At 43.5% G+C, this 14,968-nt stretch overlaps 1 protein-coding gene across 1 annotated transcript in view; it reads right to left on the minus strand.

Moving 5' to 3' along the window:
- Nucleotides 1–404: 404 nt before the first annotated feature.
- The window catches only part of MNAT1 (MNAT1 component of CDK activating kinase), a 109,564-nt gene continuing 95,000 nt past the window's right edge, over nucleotides 405–14,968 (minus strand). The window contains exon 8 of the mRNA XM_014071965.2: nucleotides 405–878. Within this exon, the coding sequence (XP_013927440.2) occupies nucleotides 758–878 (121 nt within the window). The 3' untranslated portion in view covers nucleotides 405–757. The remainder of the gene's footprint in view (nucleotides 879–14,968) is intronic.

Below are 14,968 nucleotides of genomic sequence, written 5' to 3' on the forward strand. Positions count from 1 at the left end.
ACTCTAAAAGGCCCATTCTGTTGGAGCTTATAAAAAAAACTGTACACAAAGTTTCAGAGTTATGACTTCCTTCTGTGTGTGTTTTTGGTATTTTTAGAGCCAGATACATAATTGCGTATTTACAGAATGATAGTTGTTGCAATCTCCAATGTGGTTCTGATTTCATTGCTCAGAACTCAAGGTATTATGGAAGAAAATGTATCTCCAATTCTTGTATCATGCTTCAGGGGAGAAAAATATATATAATTCATATGCATTAGACACTGATTTAAAAGAAGAAAAGGCTTGGCTTTTAGTAGAATTGCACTATACAGCTTTAATGAAAACAGCATTTCGGTGATTTTACAAATACAAACCTGAAAAGAAGACAGAAACTACAGAAAATAACAACAAGAACATCGGGGTTTATTTTTTTAAAATTTTACTAGTCTGTTTCAGAAACCTTAAATACATGAAATGATTGCTCACATCTTCCATTTACATCCCAGGAGAGTGACTTAAAGCATCTCCCATTCCAATCCTCAAACCACAGAAAAGGGGAAAAAAAACACATACATGCCACCACTTTTTCTAAATAAAGTTTCTATTTAGTGAATTTTTAATATTTAAATATATGGCTGGCTTCACAATGTCTTTTGTTGTTGTTGTTGTTGTTGTTTTAAAAAAGGATAGATGAATGCAATTTAGCCATAGTGCAGATGGCAACAATTTTCACCTGAGTTTTGCTTGCTCTGCTTTGGTGTCTGTTACCCCCCAGTTAGCCAGGATGCCAAAACAGCCCACTGAAGGCTTCTTGAAGGGCTCGATGACAGGCAAGAGAGGAAGTGTAGCCACCAGCAAGATCCTGTGGGGAAGCAGCTCGGACATGGTTTAGATACCTAGAACAAAGAGCAGCATTGTCTAAGCAAAGAAACATTTCATGCTCCACAACGGGAATTGGAAGAAAATCCAACTTCTCTGAGTCCCACTGCTGAACACATTTCTATAGACTGAATCATTCTCAAAAGGCTGGAATTGGAGACAGGAAAGACTGAACTCAATTTAGAATCCTTGTTGGATTAAATTTATTTATTTTAAAACCTGACCTTTATGCTCTGGCGAGCATTCAAGATGGCTATAATTCACATAAACTCTATGAATTTGGTGTTTCATCTATGTAGCCTAGAGACTGAATTCTCTACACCAAAGCAGCCACGCCACATGCCTCTCTAACATTTCCTGAACATCTTACACAATAATGTGCAGTACTACAGTTTTGGTTTGCTCATAATTGTTCCTATGTTGAGGCCAGAAAAAGCCTAATAACTGAAAACCTGCATTTCTGTTTGTGAGCTCCAAGATACTTCCGCTGAAATGCCAATGAATTCCAAAATTCAGATACTCGATGCAAGAAAAGCAAGAGAGAGATGGAATGTCAGCTTCACTTTTCAGAAATCCCATTGCTACATGCTGGAAGACCAGCGGCCTCAGTCAACTGAATACGGTAGCAGTGGCAAGGCTAGAGTTATGAACTGCCTCTCAGGGTTTCAACTTTCTGTTATTTCTTTAAAAAGTCTCAAAAGACATGTCATGGAAAAATGCTACATTTCATTGAAGAAAAGCAGAGCAGCAAAGATCAAAAATAGGAACTCTGTATAAAAGCATAGTTTTTATACAGGGTGGGAAGCAAGAATTTCCAAACTTCCTTTCCCAGAAATCCTCTGAGTCTTTGATTCATTCTCCTGTCTTTGGATAGTGGCTCAGTGATTTTGGCTGCCACAATTTTATCTTCCAAGAGGTACCTCACTAATTCTATCATAAGGGATCTCACTTGCCTGTAACTTGTGGGTCTTTCTTTGATCTCTTAGGTACTGTCAAAGCCAGCAGAGGCAAAAGACTTTGCATCTTGTAAAATTTTCAGTGAAAATTTTAAGATCTGGCTTTGGCACACCACTGATCTTACAATGCAATTCAGTCAGTAGTCTCTGCCCTTGGCACCATTCAGACCTGAAGTGAGCAGCACAGAGGAAGAACCCAATTAAGCCCTCTGCTGCAGTTTATGCTGTGATGGAAAGATTAAACAGAAGGAGTTACTTGGGAATGGGGTTTTCTTTTTAATATAGATTAGGGTTAAAATATCGGAAAGGGAGTAACAAAAGCAGTGGGGGCTATCCTATAAACAAGATTTGTGGCCCATGAAATCTCTACCCTGTCAAATGCTTGTCTCCATGAGCGTAAAGTACTATCCTGCTTAAGGAGACGGCCAACTGCATTTAAAACCAGTATAACCAATGAAAACCAGGTTCTATAGTTCCAGTGCAAACTATCAAGATTAAGCTATTTTGATTCAGCCTATCTTGATTCAATTTGCTTCTGGAACAGTTTAGTCATTTCATCTCGATATTTCAAACAATAGCAATAGCAATAGTTAAGCTTATATACCGCTTCATAGGACTTTCAGTCCTCTCTAAGCGGTTTACAGAGTCAGCATATTGCCCCCAACAACAATCCGGGTCCTCATTTTACCCACCTCGGAAGGATGGAAGGCTGAGTCAACCTTGAGCCTAGTGGGATTTGAACAGCCGAACTGCTGAACTGCAGTCAGCTGAAGTAGCCTGCAGTGCTGCATTTAACCACTGTGCCATATACCTGGAACCCAAACATAGCCTTTTGTACACTCTCCTGGGAAATTCTGAGCAGCTATTTGCTGTTTGGAACAAACATGGGACCACCAGTACAACCCAAACAGTTTAATGTTTTAATTTATAACTGCAGAGTTCCCCAAAAAGATGCATAATAAAGCAAGCCAGCTTTTACTGACATATCTTAATGAAGTTCTTAGTACTGAAAGGATAGAGAATTGCAGTTGGAGAGGGAGAAGGGGTGTATGTGTGTGTGTAATTGCTTTAAGATAGATGATGCCTACCCATAGTCCCTCATTTCCAGGGAATTATACAGTCATTCTTACCCTATGATGATGAGAGTTCTGATTTTAAGAACTAAGTAATCTATATACTTAATTTTTCCCTTCACAAATTGTTTTGCTAAGGAGAGGGGATACAGCTAAAGAATAAACAGATGCTAATTCAAATCTCTTAATTCAAATTAAGCAACTTTTCATATCACCTGACTATTGTAAATAGGGTCTGGTTAATTTATTAGAGAAGTACACAAACCACTTCTGTTCTCACAACTGTTTTCCAGATATCCCAAGAATGAGATGTAGCTCTCTGGGTAGCACCTTGATTTAAATCAATGATAAATATTCTACTGGACCAAAAGTTTCACCCTTACCTCCTAGTGCAGGGCTATCAAACTCCTGGCCCATGGGCCAGATGCGTCACAAACGGTACTTGAGAGACCGCCTACTGCCAATTACCTCCACTAGACCAATAAGATCCCACAGACTAGGCCTCCTCCGAATTCCATCAGCCGCCCAGTGTCGACTGGCGACTACCCGGAGGAGGGCCTTCTCTGTCGCTGCTCCGACCCTATGGAACGAACTCCCCATGGAGATTCGTACCCTCACCACCCTCCAGGCCTTCCGCATAGCCCTTAAAACCTGGCTGTTCCGACAGACCTGGGGCTAAAGACTTGCAGCCCCACTTCGAATGGTATGATTGTTGTGTTTTTTAACTGTGTATGGTCTTTACATTTTGTAACTTTGTTTGTTTTTCCCCTCCTTTGAATTGTGAGCCGCCCTGAGTCCCTTTCAGGGAAAAGGGCGGCATACAAATAAAGTAAATTCAAATTCAAATTCACAAACTGCCCATGTCAGTTTAGTAAAGAGGAAAAAAGTCCCTATGCTTCATGTGACGATGCCATGATGCCATGAGTTTGACACCCCTATCCCAGTCTGTATTTCACAACCTAGTTGAGATAATACATATTCTGATCTATCAGAAAGAAATATTTAATATTACATTATTAAAGTTATTGGTATTAAGGTTATTAATTTTGAGATTACATTATTGCTAATACTGCTGTACGTATAATAGCAGGGTTTTCCAGGGCTTCAGAAAGGTGTTTCAGAATGTTAAAGGCATTACTGTATCCTCTGTAACTCTTGTTCTTTATGATAACTAGGTCACATATTGAAATTTTTCCCCCAAATACACTTAAATTGCAACAATTAATGTGCTGCAAAGCTCATCCTTTCCAATCTGCATTTTACTCTAAAAGATGCAAATAAGGTCAGTTCACTAGTAAGTAATAAATTTGGAAAACATATCCCAAATCAATAACCAAGACCAAACAGAATAAATGAAAATACAAAGGACTTCATCCAAATGAACATATACAAGGAAATAAAGTATAATGGCAAAAAAAAAAAAAAAAAAAACACTGCATAGTTACAATGCTATATGATCTTTTATATATCGGAATCAAAAGTACAAAAGGCAGGTGAAAACCCACTGAAAGTACAATTGTGTGCAAATATGCACTAGGGAGACTTTGGGGGAGATGTGGTGAACTAGCGCCTCTCCAAATGAGTGGAGACAGTAGAAGCAGTTAAGACCAAATAACCCGCAAATATATTGATCCTATAGAACCTCTCTGGATAAGGGCAGGAGAGAAGATTACCCAGATGTGCTCCTGAAGACACAACAAAGGTCTGTGAGTTTGAGTGCCTGGACATGAATTACCCCATGTTCCCAACCATGGTGAAGTCTTTTAAAGGACACTGGCTTTCCTAACATTACTTTACAATCAGTCTTGGATATTACCAAAAAATACCCCAATATTTTCCATAAAAAAATTATTTAAAAACCATTTGCAGGATGGAACTGAAGAACTGATTTCTTATTTCATTTCAGAATATTATGTTTAAAGCCTTCAAATCAATACCGCATCATTCAGATAACAGTCAATAATTAGGGAATCCAATTTTTCCTATCAATAACCAGTTCTAGAGTAGCATAAAGTGCAAAATTTGGTCTAAAGATCTAGAACTCTGCCAAGAGCATGATAATTCTTTGGGTTTTCTTTTTTTAAAGAGTCCATGTCCTCAAATCCCACAATGGAAGTTTTGGACACTTTTTATATCAAATCCAAATCTGAATTATTTCAATTTTGTATGGTCATCACATTTCTGAATTAGATTTCTGAGATTGCTGGCAGAAATCCCTCATCTTTTTGTATATACTATTTGCTGTTGCATCTGTGGCTGGACAGAATAAGGTGACTTTTATCATTTGATGGAAACTGGGCACACTTGTTGACCAATTAAGAACATTGAAAAGTGTATCTAAGTACATTTTTGAAGACCAAAAACCCTTGAAAGAAGGAAGACAGTCTGCTCAGTACGGTACAGTATGGTACAGATCTTCTCCCCATAAATACTAATGGTGAGAGCAGAACAAGCCGCCTGATTTGAAAAACCGTATCACAGAAAGAAGATTGCTATGACTTTTCATCAGAGCGAAATAGTAAGGCAGACTCCACTTTCAGCTTTGTACAAACCAGCCTTTTAGTGACCTTTTAGTCCAGTAAAAATCCTATACTATGGCCTAGAGGGATTTCATCAATACTGTTTTGTTAAAGACAAGCAGGCCAGTAAAGATAGGTTTAAGGTGACAAAAACATGGCTAGGTCTACCGTTCTGTTATTTTAGTAAACAATAATTAAACCTATATAAAAAATACCCATGATGTCCTCTAGTTCAAATATTGATCAGATACCTCTGCCTCCACAAGCCATTGTGGGATAAAGCAAAATAAGAAAAACTAGTGCTTCTATAGTATATAGAGATTTTGCTATGGCATGAGTACCAAGTAACCTTTTCTTCTTTTTTTTCTTTTTTTAACTCACAGAAAAGCATAGAAATAGGGCGTTGGTACTTACCTGATACGCCTCTTCTCATAGTGGGGGGAGGAGTATCCAGGATGGGTGTTGACTTTGTCCTCTCATGATTGGATGAGTCAGATAAGCTCTTTGGGTAACGCCCCCTGGCCAGCAGGACTACCCATTCTTTTGACGAAGAGCTCCATCCGACTCGTTGCACCATTCACTCCAGACTCTTAATTCAGTTCTTAGCTTTTATCGTCTTCAACATCAATATTTATATAACTTCATAAAACTGTGAACATAAAACTTAGTCGTACAAACATAGTCAGGGAGGGACTGGATACTCCTCCCCCCACTATGAGAAGAGGCGTATCAGGTAAGTACCAACGCCCTTTCTCCATAGTGAGGGGGGAGGAGTATCCAGGATGGGACGTACCAAAGCCTGCACGTCCCTAGGGAGGGAGACCCCAGAGGCCCCATGTCCCCCGCTTGTGCCAGTTGAGGCGTGGGCTCCGCCCTGTGAACCACCTGCAACGCCCTGCGTCCAAGAGGCCCTGCGTCCAAGAGGCTTTTGCCCTGCGGGGTAAAAGAGTCCAGTTTATGGTTCCTAGCAAAGGGAGAAGGGGAAGCCCACGTGGCTGCCCTGCAGATTCCGGCCAGGGCTGTCTGCGTGGCCCAGGCCCTGGATGTGGCTGCGCTCCGCGTGGAGTGAGCTGTGATATGATTGGTGTCTGTAAGCCCTGTGATTGGTATGCAGTGGCAACGCAGGTTTGCAACCACCTGCCTATTGTGGTGGAAGTCACCCTGTTACCCAGGCCCCTATTTGGAAGGAAACAAACAGAGCTTCGGATTTCCTGACTGGCCTGGTTCTCCTGAGATAATCCTCAGGGCCCTCCTTATGCCCAGAGTGAGCCCCTTCTTTCCCCCCCGTCTGGACAGAAGTTGGGCAAATCAGTTCCTGGGTTTGATGGAAGCAGAAGCCCACCTTGGGATGAAGGGCGTAACCCCACTCTGTCTTAATGGGGGAAGCAGAGACCCTCCCCGGTGGAGAGCTTGCAGTTCATATATCTGCCTGGCGGGGGGGATGGCCACCAGAAAGGCCACCGTGAGAATCAGTAACTTAAGGGAAGCTGTTCGTAAAGGCTCAGATGGAGCACCTATTGGAGCGTCCCCTACCCTGTGTAAGTCCCGGGAATGGTACTTGAACGCTGCGTGCGGTTTGGGGTTGGAAGCCCCCTTGAGGAATTGTCTGATCACAGGAAGGTGAGTCAAGCTCTGGTTCCTGCCACGCAGGACAACTGGCGAGAAGTCGGGACCTGTCTCCTAATTGTGTTAGAAGCTAACCCTCTGTCCCGGCCTGCCTGGAAGAGGTCCAGAATCTGAGGCACTGAGGCCTGGCTAGGATTGTGCCCCAGGGAATTACACCATGAGGCAGAGGCCTGCCACATGGAGCCATATATACGCTCTGTGGAAGGTGTGCGGGCAGTCTGGATAGTCTGCATCACCCTGGGGGGGGGGGAGGGTCTTTCCCCAGGATGCTCCGTTCCAAGAGCTAAGCGGTCAGCTGGAGCCATTGACGGTCTGGGTGCTCCAGCGACCCCTGGTTAAGGGATATTCCCTCCAGGGGGAATCTCCATGGCCTCTCCGTTGAAGGCGACTGGAGCTCTGCAACCACAGTCTCCGGGGCCAGAGAGGCGCCAAGAGAACCCCTTCTGCCCTCCCGAAGGGTTTCCCATATGACCCTGGGGATCAGGGGTAAGGGCGGAAGGCATACCGACAACCCCTGGTCCAGGGGCTTCGCAGATCGTCCGCCCCTTCTGCCCCCCCCATGTCTGGTACCTGGAGATGACCCTCAGGAGCTGAGCGTTGAGGGCGTGGCGGATAAGTCGATCTCCGGGTGTCCGAAGCACTCTGCCATTTCCTTGAAGATTGCTGGCTGCAACTTCCGCTCCAAACTGTCCCCTTGGTCCGGCTGAGCCAGTCGGCTCTGATGTATCCCACCCCTGCTATATGTTCTGCCCTCAGCGAAAGTTGTCTAAATTCATAGGCTATCTGAGGTGCTTCTGCGATCTCTCATAGTCGGGCATCCCATTCTGAGTTTGTGGTGGGTTCTGGCATGGGGACCAGCCTATCTGACCCTTTTTTTCCCCCGGCCATAAGGGTGCTATGATTCTATGGCTAGGATTAGCGCAGAGATATTCTGAATGTAAACACCGATGGAGTTTAATGGGCGGCCACTAGAGTGTGTGTAACGATGAAGAGAGGGAAGCTAAGGCTCACAATAAAGGCCTGCCACAAAGGTAAAATAATAATAATAACAAGAATCACAACAACAATAATAATAATAAAATAAAATACAAAAAGGGGGGCATCTTCCCGCCTGATAAAACCAAGAAAGATTAAGGAAACAATTGGTCCCTTGCTGGGAGAAAGTGGCCCGAAGGTGACAGGCAGCAGGGGTAGAGCCGAACTATTTAACTCGTGCTTGGCATCTGTCTTTACCAGCAGGGATAAACTATCCAACCTATCAAAAACAGCACCCCAAATTCAGATTAGGGACCCAAGATGAGATAGGGAAGAAATGGTAGCCTGTCTATCTTAGGCAAGGTCCAATTCCCAGGACCGGGTTACACCCCAGGGATCTGAAGGAGCTGGCGGATGAGATCTCCAAACAACTGAAACTATATCTGTCAGAGCTCCTGGAGTACCGGAGAACCACTATAGAATTGCTGATGTGATTCCCCCCCTTCAGAAAGTGAGAAAACCGGCTCGAGAGCCCAAAGCCAACATGGGTTTGTCAAAAACAGATCATACTAGACTAGCCGTAATGAATGTTGTGTTTTATAGTTAATTTTTTATTCATGTTTCTTTTATGTCTTGTTTTGCACTCCCTTCCCCCATTGTTGTAAGCCGCCCTGAGTCCCCTCAGGGAAAAGGGCGGCCTATAAATGTTCAATAAATCTAAATCTACAAATCTTCTTAGATTACGGTGACAACCCTAGTGGACCATAGGAATGCCATTGATATAGTTAACTTGGACTTCAGCAAGTCCTGATAAGGTAGACCATAACCTACTACTAGATAAAGTAGAAGACTGAGGATTAGACCTAGTCACACCAGGTATCTTGGTAACTGGTGCACACCCCTGTACTCCTCAATGGGACTGCCTCTTCATGGAGGGAAGAGTGCAGTGAGTCCCCCAAGGCTCAGTGTTGAGCCCAGTACTCTTCAACATCTTCATCAGTGATTTGAATGAGGGTGTTAGGTGTGTAAGCTAACATTTGGGATAGCAAAATAAATGCCATGATAGTAGTACTGTTTCTTTAAGAACTGCTGTTATCTCAAGCGGTCATGAGAAGGAGCCAGAATGACTGTTAGCTCTCTGTTTGTTAAATGCTGATGGGGGGGGGGGTCATCAGGTTAGCAGGTGACCCCAAGCTGGCAGGAATAGCCAACACTTCAGAATACAGGCTAAAGATACAGAAGGATCTTGGTACCCTTGAACATTGGGCACTACCTAGGGAAATGGGATTCAAAGAGGTAAGGTTCTACCTTTCGGCAACGAAGGTGAAGTGCACAGGTACAGAATACCTTGCTCCACAGTAGTAACTGTGAAGGGGATCTTGGAGTCCTGGTGGACCACCCTTTAATATGAGCCAGCGGTGTGCAATAGCTGCCAGAAAACCTAACACAGTTTTTGGCTGCATAAACAGAGGAATAGAATCAAGCTCCCGTGAAATGTTCATTCCACCTTATAAGGCCTTGGAAAGGCCAGATTGGAATTCTGCATTCAATTTGGTCACCATGATGTAGAAAGGATGTGGGGGTTCTAGGGAGAGTGCAGAGAAGAGCAACAGAGGGATCAGGCTGGAGGCTAAAGCCTATGAAGAACGGTTGCAGGAATTGGGCAGGTCTAGTTTACTGAAAGGAAAGACTAGTGGAGACGTGATAGCAGTGTTCCAATATCTCAGGGGTTGCCACAGGGAAGAGGCAACCTGATTATCCTCCAAGGCATCTGAGTGCAGAATTAGAAGTAATGGGTGGAATCTAATAAGGAGAGAAGCAACTTAGAACTGGGGAGAAATTTCCTGACAGTTAGACAATTAATCAGTGGAACAACCTGCCTCCGGACGTTGTGAATGCCCCAACAGTGGAAGATTTTTAAGCAGCTGTTGGATGGTAATAGCAATAGCAGTTAGAATTATATACTGCTTCATAGGGCTTTCAGCCCTCTCTAAGTGGTTTACAGAGTCAGCTGTTAACCATTGAGCTACAGGGCTGACTAGTAATGATAGCCATTTGTCTGAAATGGTGTAGGAATTTCTGCTTAGGCAAGGGGTTGGGCTAGAAGACCTACAAGGTTCCTGCCCCCTCTGCTATTGTATTGCATAGTATTGTATTGTATAGCATTTACTCTTTGCCTATTCACCCCCACCCTTGGAAAGCCTTGGGGGAGGGGGGTAATCTCTAACCTGATTGGAGGTTCTTCTGTCTCTCCCTGGGGGCTGAATACTCTTCCTTGGCTTGGCCACGTGGGGCCCCTCCCCCCTTCTTTCCAAATGGTTTTGCAAGGCAATTGCCATCGCCCCGCCCTCAGAACTTAGCCACAAAAAACAGCTTTTGTTTTGCCTCCTACTCAGGGACTTCCCGCCCCTCCCCCCTCCTTCTCCTACTCAAGGAGAATTTTCTTAAGGGTGAAGGAGACTTAGCCCCCCCCAAAAAACGCAGCTCTGCTGGAAGCCTTTTTCTGATGGCATTCTCGCCAAGTCTCTTTCTCCTCCTTAAAGGAGAGTGTCCTTAAGGGTGGGGGGGGCTTTTCCTGTTACTATGCAGTTAGAAAGGGAGAGAACGGGCTTTTAGGCAGGATTTCTGAAGCACCAAGCCGAAGGGAATCCTCCTCTGGGAGGTGAGGAGTTCTCAGGTTGGGGGGGGGGTTCGTGCAGTCTTGATTCATCTAGGAAGTAGGGGGGGGAGATCCACCGCCTGCCTCTAACTCCCTTAACAAGCCTCCTGTTGGCCCTTTGCTGCATCCCCCGCCCTTGGCTAATGCCTCTGCGATGGTTTCTCACCTTTCAAGGGCTCCACAAGCCTCCGGTTGTGGCTGGAGGGCTGAGAGTTGAGGCTCTGAGCTGCTGGGGGCAGCCATCTTGGACCATGTGGTTTCAAGATGGCCCCGGCTCCAAATTCAAACGGCTCCTCCTTGCTGGAGCACATGGAAATGGCTTTTGCCTTTGCAGGCTTGCCATGGCTGCAGCTCTCTCCCCTGTCTTCCGCAGCTCTTTTTAAGCCTTTCCGGCTCTCACCTTGTCGGCTGCCAGCACAGGTGTTCCAGGGTATTTTAGCCAGCTTCGTGGCTCAACCCGAGGGGAGCAGAGGAGCGCTTCTGCTCCTGATTAGCCTCTGCATCAAGGGCTGCTTCTAGGAAGCATATTGCCCTCTCCTCCTGCCTGCCCGGCAATTGTCCTCCCTGAGTGACTCCGTCTCACTCAGTGGCCAGGGCAGCGTGCCGCCCCAGGGGGCTTGTGGCAGTCCAGTCCTTGCAGGAGGAGGCTGTGTTCGATGAAGGGAGGCAGGATTCGCCGGATCCAAGTTTATTTTCCTTACTCCTTTGTAAATTACCGGAGTTACTGAGTAGTGCAACTTTTCCTTGAGGAGATGAGTCAGAAGAATGGGTAGTCCTGCTGGCCAGGGGGCGTTACCCAAAGAGCTTATCTGACTCATCCAATCATGAGAGGACAAAGTCAACACCCATCCTGGATACTCCTCCCCCCTTACTATGGAGAAATTCAGGTTATCATCAGCAAAAAGCAAGTAAAAAAAAAAGATTCCATCTCAAACATTTGACTACAACAATTATCTTATCCATTCTAAAATTATTTGATTATAAGCAGACACTTTTTGGTTAGAATAAAATTGGTCACTATAAATAGGAAATTGTGTAAACTCTCATAAGTCATTTTAGTGGAATTATTGGGTCTTAAATCTCCTCCTGAAGCCTACAAAAGTGCAAAAGCAAGGCTGGCCATTATCTCAAACTCAAAATGAAAAAGTGCACCCCCAATCAAAAACATTTGCCCGTCTTCACTTTGTAAGGTCATCAATTTAAACTTAAACTCTAAAGCGCTTTAATCAATTATATAAATATTCCTATTACATTCTGAGAATGCAGTGGCTTCTAGAATGACATATGGTTGCTGAGATAGAGATTGCAACATCTAGAAAAAAAATATTCCTTTTTACAATTAAACTAGCTATAGCTTTTTTAATGATTAGCTTTAGTAGTGTCTGTTTTAAGGACAGGCAATGAATATTCAATTGTAATGCAACTATGAGAAAGATATTCAGATTCTCAGGGTAATTGGTCACCATATGCTCTCCATTTTCATTTCTGTACTACATGACCCAAACAAGATGGCAAAGCAGTTTTTCATAAGAATGCAGATAATGGCCTAAGTCTTCTTCCTATACAATCCTAACTTGTGGTTTTCATTATGTAGATGGACCAGTTGAAATCCATCTGTAAGTATTTGGCATACAGATGTCTCTTCTCCAATCTGCTCTCCAGATGTCTTATGGGTAGCATGGAAACGATAAGATTTGTTCGTTACTTGTTTGATATGAAAGTTGTTCATCTATTAGATAACTTATTTCCTTCAAGAATACAATTTGAAAGAAAAGGAATTACAACTGTAAGACAGATATGTTTTAAGGAGGAAATAAAAAATTAAAATATTGCTGAATTCTTAAATGTAGTCTTCCTACTTCTTTTTCCCATGTTAATTTGTAAATCCTCTTTCCCAGAACTCCACTACAATGACTTAAAGAAGATACACGATACTTTTAATTAAGTCAACTACAGATTTAATTCTGGAGCTCAATAACCAAACTGGCAAGAAACCTTAAAAATGCTTCCAAACAGGACTTGAGTTTGTGCTTTGCTATATTACAACAGAAGTGAATTCTGCATATATTGTTACTAATGATGGTCTACAGCAATGATGGCGAACCTATGGCACACGTACCACAGATGGGACGCGGAGCCATTTCAGCTGGCCTGAGTTCACCCTTTTTTAAAGCCATTTTTCGCCCTTCCCAGACTTCAGAGGCTTTATAGGAGCCTGGGGAGGGCAAAAAGAGCCTTCCCCCCCCCCCCAGAGGCCCTCCGGAGGCTTCATGAGATTCCCTGAAGCCCCCAGAGCGCAAAAAAATGGCCCTACAGGGAAACCGAAAGTTCAGGAACGGACTTATGATTTCCTCAGAGGGTAATTGTGACTGCTCCGAAGGCTTCAGGGAAGCCTCCTGAAGATCCCTGAAGCCTCCAGAGAGCTTCCGGGGGCAGGGGAGGCTGTTTTTGCCCTCCCCGGGCTCCTATAAAGCTTTTGGAGCCTGGGGAGGCCGAAAAAAGCATTCAAAAAATGGGAGCGCCCATAGTGCGCGCATATGCACTGGGGGGGGTCACGCATTGCATTATGGGTGTGGCACATCCGCACACAACCACCACCACCCAGTGCTCCCCCCACTTATGGCACGCGAGCCATTGCTGGTCTACAGTCTTCCAGCTGTGTTGGACTACAGCTCCCTTGGTTATGCTGGCTGACTATTATGGTAGGAATCAGATTGGAGAAGAATGATTTCATAAAACATTTATTAATTCATATAATAGTTTACACAATATTTTACATGATATCCTAAGCTGAAAGATTTGTTTCTGGTTGCAAGGCACTTTTTCCACAAAGTTTCAGTAATTCAGACAGAAGGAAAGAATAGATAAGGTAGAACAGGTGAACACGGGCAAATATAATGCATTCTTCGATTCCATTTAAGTTCTAGATCAAAGGTCCCCAACCCTGGGCTGCGGTCCACTACCAGGCCTTGAGCCTTTCAGAACAGGATTGTGGAAGTGCATGGGTGCCAGCACACCCCCAGTTGGGCAAGCAGCGGGCGAGTGTATGCACACTCTCCGTTTGTGCAAATGGCAGGTGCAGGTGCCCATTGCTCACACAAATGGAGCTGTGTACACATGCGCTTACGCACTGCATGTACAGAACCATCTGCTCACTCCCTTGGTGGTCCACAAAGCCGAAAAGATTGTGGAACTCTGTTCTAGATCACCATTTCTCAATCTTGGTGACTTCCAAGTGTGTCGACTTCAATTCTCAGAATTCTCATCAATGGCCATTCTGGCTGTGGAATTCTGGGATTTGAAGTTCTCACACCTGGAAATGACCAGGCTGGAAAACACTTGTTCTAGATGACCATTGAAAAATTAATCTCCCAGCTTTAAGTGAAAAGATAAATTTTAAGGAGCAATCTGAAGAGAGAAATGGTGCTGCACACATTTTCCAGTAGAAATTTCTAGGCACAAGACAATGCAAAAGAAATGAGGCATGGTCATTTCTTTTTTTAAAAAAGCTTTTGAATGGAACAGCATGGTGACCTTAGAGGAAATAAAATTGCAGGCATTACAGAAAATAGACAACCTGACATTGGAACATTTCAAAGATTACACACTAAGGAGCTTGTATTGGATGTGGAAAGGATGGCAATCCAAATAAGGATTGGCTCCCCTAACCACATCACTGCAAATGTAAACACTTTGTTTACTTAACACAGCAATCCCTAGTCAATCACTTTCTACTGCCAAGGAATGCATAACTCAAGGACAGATTATTAAAAGTTGGTTCCAACTTTGTGCGGGAAAGGCTAACAAAACATCCCAAAAAGGAATGTTGCAAAGTTAAATTTTCTTTATGAATGAGAACAGCCTCAGAAGAAATTGATACGAACATATACCGCAACATCATGTTATTCTCTTTAAGGGTAAGCTGTGCAGTGCAAAGTATTAAAAAGGAATAAGAAATACTCCTTTATAAAATAAAATAAAGACATAAAACTAAGAAAGTATCTAAATTCAGATACTATTCACTAATATCACTCCATTCTTTCTGTCTTGGTTTGCCCATGTCCATATATTGCTTCCTACAATGTCTTTGTTTTTTTAACCTTTTCCCTCTAAATCTCCACCCTTTCACTCTTCCTTCATATATGATTTATTGTTCAGTCCTTTTCCAATTTTCCACAATAACCAGGTCAATGTATTTCTTTCTGCTGTTCTTGTATCCATTGATTCATTCTCTACTCTATCCTTCCTTGTTTTACTACGCCTCTTCTTAAATACTCCATTCCCACCATATTCAACTAA

This window comes from Thamnophis sirtalis, unplaced genomic scaffold (genome assembly GCF_051295495.1).
Source record: "Thamnophis sirtalis isolate CommonGarterSnake01/CBP01778 unplaced genomic scaffold, rThaSir2_p1.2 scaffold_1, whole genome shotgun sequence".
NCBI lineage: Eukaryota > Metazoa > Chordata > Lepidosauria > Squamata > Natricidae > Thamnophis > Thamnophis sirtalis.